General features: G+C 45.7%; 1 protein-coding gene across 1 annotated transcript; it reads right to left on the reverse strand.

Annotated features, from left to right (window-relative positions):
* Window positions 1-3,726: 3,726 nt before the first annotated feature.
* LOC112079975 (tubulin alpha chain-like) lies at window positions 3,727-4,695 on the reverse strand (the record flags this gene model as incomplete). The annotated part of the gene is made up of 1 exon (XM_024145772.1): window positions 3,727-4,695. A coding segment is annotated over one exon (882 nt), but the record flags the coding sequence as incomplete, so codon positions are not given.
* Between the last annotated feature and the right edge of the window lie 5 nt (window positions 4,696-4,700).

Raw genomic sequence — 4,700 nt, forward strand, 5'->3', positions numbered from 1 at the left:
AGTACCAAGCTGGCACTCCAGGTCTGGGGTGTGGGGCCACTTGTGACTGTTACACCAATGCGGTTGTGGATGGCAATTAATATTATTAAAATTCATTTTTAAAACAGTTGCACCGCGCACAACCCGTGCACACACTCTGTGGGAAAAGGCGGGGAGAACAGACACAGGGTCAGAAAAACTCAGGGAACTCTAAGGACCGGATTCTTTGTATTTTTTTTTTAGATGTGATATGTTTTATGACTGCTGCAAGATGAATTGCCTCTCTGGGATCATGACATGTTTTCTGAATCTGAATTTCCCTGACCAGACTAATCTGACAAATGCAAGAATGATTTTAAATTCCAGGTTAGGATTAATCTGAGGCCAAGGCGGCTGGTTCACTAATCGGGAGGACGTGGGTGCATTTCTAGTCAGAGTAATGGCGTGGAAAACGTGGAGTATAGGTAGTTGTGAATTGTGCCCATGGTTAATATACTAAAAACCACACGTTACGCACCGACGTTTTGCTCATGTTTTTTGATACGCAGTTACGCGTGCAGTGTCCTATTCCATGTATCTCCTTCAGTATCCATTATTGACTGAGCCCCCAATTCCCAGCCCTCAGACTCGGTTCAGACCGAGGTCAGGAGCAACTCCAGCGCCTCCGTGCATAGGCTGGTGGCTCTCAGCGCTCCTGGGAGGGGTCAATCGACACCCAACAGTACTCTCTCAGCTGTGCCTATATATCGAGGGGTAGAAGGAGAGTATAAGGTCTGTGTCTTAGACCGTCCGTGAGACTAGAGAGAAATTTGTGCTGCTAATAGTGTTGTTAATAATAAATAGAGGTGTTGTTGTTATTAGCTAGAGACTCATGAATACTCCTTAAGAGTGGGGGGCTGAGTACGAATGAAAGTAGTGCTCACACCTCTCCTTTATCTCGTTCTACAAATTTATAACCAGTCGATCATCCTCACGTGTCGTTTCAGTTGGTATAGATTGAGATAAGAGGTGTTATCAATGGTACTATGCTGATAAGTTTCCCTGAGACACTGGCATACCAGTGTAAGACAGACACCATAGGGGTCAAGTTCTCAAGCGCGGAAAAAGGTTATACCTTGTGGTGATAATGGAACTCTTCAGGAGCCTGTTGAGAGATTAACCAATGTTGAATTTGTGCTCACTTGTAAGTGTAGCCATGGTTGCCCTGCCGACCGCACCGATCCCAGGACCAACATCGCATGGATAAGCGGAGGTGTGAGTTATTCTTCTCCAGCCACCCAATTAGGAACGAGACGTGTCTCAGACAAATCACACCATAGTTATTCCACCTTTCCTCCCCCTACCTAAAACCTCTAAGCAGGACCAAATCCACTAACTCCACTAGGGTATGTTTAGACCTATATTCCGGTCCACCACTAGAGACTTAGGCTTACTAGGCATCAGTTTCATTGCCCCAGAATCAGCAGGATGCTGCTGGGAGAGGATGGCTCATAATAATGGCTAGATTGGAATCAATTTGCCAAATCCCATGGTATACAAAACACTGCGCGAAACACTGCACCCAAAGTTGAAACTTTGTGTAAAACAACTTTATACAGGTTTTTTATTACCTCCATATCCATATTTCACCCTTACTCCTGTTCTCAAGTCCTCCAATAATTAATCTATGAGCCCTAATTGATCCCTCACATACCAATAGAGTGTTGCGGAGATCTGAGTAATTAATCCGCCGATGACACCCGAGCGCTCCAAGAGCACGCGTCTTGAATGCAGACCTCCGTCGCCCAGTTGACCATGACCACTCAATATTCCTGTGGATTTAAAAATCATTTTCTCCCACTGGGCTCCAAACTTTAGCCTACTATTTGCGCAGTGGTGATATAACTAGTTCTGGCGCAGAGCTCGATCAAATCGGGTTGGAGATTCTCAGAATGTTGACAGCAACTGGTTTTATGTACTCAAGTACAGAGATGCCCGGAGTCACTGAAACAAGTTGACGCCCAGTACCAGCTGCACAGAAGGCAATCATGCGTGCAAGGCGATGGTCACCCTCCAAAAACACTTAGTCAATCTTAAATAATATACAACCCATGGTAATGATGCAAAAGGTGAACTTCCGGTCCCTTAGAGTTATTACAACTAGAAGCCCGTTGTGCTTGACCCCCTGGCGCTTGTTCTGGTTATCATCCAATCCCGCCTTCCCACAGAGAGCGTGCCACCTCCTGTGGGAAGGCTTGGTGGCACGGTACCCTCAGGTCGTACCTCGCGGCAGAATACCCACTAGTGAACGTCTCAGAGCGTAGTTTTTATGCCCGGATTCCACCCCTAGTGATTTATTTTTAAGATTGATAGTGGTAATCTTATCTAGTGGTCCGCGCCATCCATGTCTCGTGCAGTGCAAGTACTGGGTAACGTGCCGTCACTTTTTCAATTGACGGGTCCATTCGCCTCGTGCACTCTTCTTGTGATGCAAACGGACATATATTGACCAGTTTTTCTGGAAGTTCCCTGAATGTGTCCCTGACCCAAACGAACTTGATCCGTGGTCATGGCATGTTCACGCAGACGCACTCGCTAAATTTTGAAATCCAGGATTAAGCACTTAAAAATCTGAGGCAAAGGCGGCTGGTTTCATCGTGCCGTGGGTATGGACTGTTAAGATGTCTCTCGCTGCCACATCGCCTCTCCACGTCTATGAACCTGGGTCCTGCTGACAATCAGTCCAACACCTATTGTTATTCTGGGTAATAATAATAATTAATATATTGTAATATTGATGTTATATTAAGTTTGTTTTTACACAAATTTTGTTTCTGGGTTTTTTGGTGTGCAGTTCCAGTCTGACCTCAGTCCTGTGTTTGGCACTGGAGCCATTGTTCTCTCTATGGTTTCGGTCTCGGGATTCGTTGCCTGGTGCAGGAACCCATGGCTTACAACTTACAAGTGAGTTCACAAATCAACATTGGTCTAATCTAGTCACAGCTCTCTGAAGAGTTCCATATCACCACAAGGTATAACCTTTTCAGCTTGCTTGAGACATGACCCCTATGGTGTCTGTCTACACTGTATAGCCATGTCTCAGGGCAACTGTATGCAGCATATTGTACCATTGATAACACTTTTCTCATKACCTTTTTATCCTTTATTTTACCAGAAGAGTCACATTGAGATTTACATATTTTTGTAAGTGAGCCTTGCAAAAAATGAATGTAATTAATAATTKTCCTTTTGTTCCACAGACGGTTCAAAGCCTACCTTCCTCTGAAGGAGGAGTCTGTGGTTGGCTCCACCTCCCAGAGCGCTGAGAGCAGTCCTGGTTGGAGCTCTGGGTCTCTACTGTTCTGGAACCTTCTGAGTTGATGGGGCCTTATAGAGAACAGCCCACTTCTCGATGACAGGCTGGTGYGAATGGAAAACAACCCATTCAACTGCCAAATACACAACAGCATAGAAACATCTTATTTTCATCTGTCRTCTGAAATGTTTWGCTTTTTCTTTTATCGTTTTTTTAATATATTTATTTTTAACTGAAAGTTCATTAATGGATATAATTTGGCTTATTTCCATCAAACTTAAATGTGCATCCTCAAATGTTTATACTGGAAGTTTTATCAGTGAATAGTATTGTAAACTACTGTGAAGTCARACATTTTTATGTCTTTTCCCCATTAAAATCCCCCCAAAACTGTACTAATGTCTTTCTTTTTGTCAAGATAAGGTGGTGAATAAGGTCCAAGAGAACAAATAGCTAATTGATTCAATGTTTTATTAGGTRTCATAATAAGATCATGCAACAGTAACAGTGTTTGACAATGGCTTGCCTGCAGGGGCATTTCAATACTCTTCTCCCTCCTCCTCTCCCTCACCCTCAATGGAGTCAACCCCTACCTCTTCATAATCCTTCTCCAGGGCAGCCATGTCCTCTCTGGCCTCAGAGAACTCTCCCTCCTCCATGCCCTCACCCACATACCAGTGCACAAAGGCACGTTTGGCGTACATCAGGTCAAACTTGTGGTCAAGCCGAGCCCAGGCCTCTGCCACAGCAGTGGTGTTGCTCAGCATGCACACAGCCCTCTGGACTTTGGCCAGGTCTCCACCAGGGACTACAGTGGGAGGCTGATAGTTGATGCCAATCTTGAAACCAGTTGGACACCAGTCAACAAACTGAATGGAACGTTTGGTCTTGATGGTGGCAATGGCAGCATTGACATCTTTGGGTACCACGTCACCACGGAACAGAAGGCAGCAAGACATGTACTTGCCGTGGCGAGGGTCACATTTCACCATCTGGTTGGCCGGCTCAAAGCAGGCGTTGGTGATCTCAGAGACAGAGAGCTGCTCATGGTAAGCCTTCTCTGCAGAAGTAACTGGGGCRTAGGTGGCCAGAGGGAAATGGATACGGGGGTAGGGCACCAAGTTGGTCTGGAACTCTGTCAGATCAACATTGAGGGCACCATCAAATCGAAGGGAAGCAGTGATGGAGGAAACAATCTGGCTAATGAGCCTGTTGAGGTTGGTGTAGGTAGGACGCTCAATGTCGAGGTTCCTACGGCAGATGTCATAGATAGCCTCATTATCCACCATGAAGGCACAGTCAGAGTGCTCTAGGGTGGTGTGGGTGGTCAGGATGGAGTTGTAGGGCTCCACCACAGCTGTGGACACCTGGGGAGCTGGGTAGATGGAGAACTCCAGCTTGGACTTCTTGCCGTAGTCAACTGACA

The sequence above is a fragment of the Salvelinus sp. IW2-2015 genome, unplaced genomic scaffold (assembly GCF_002910315.2).
Source record: "Salvelinus sp. IW2-2015 unplaced genomic scaffold, ASM291031v2 Un_scaffold10680, whole genome shotgun sequence".
In the NCBI taxonomy this organism is placed as follows: Eukaryota; Metazoa; Chordata; class Actinopteri; order Salmoniformes; family Salmonidae; genus Salvelinus; species Salvelinus sp. IW2-2015.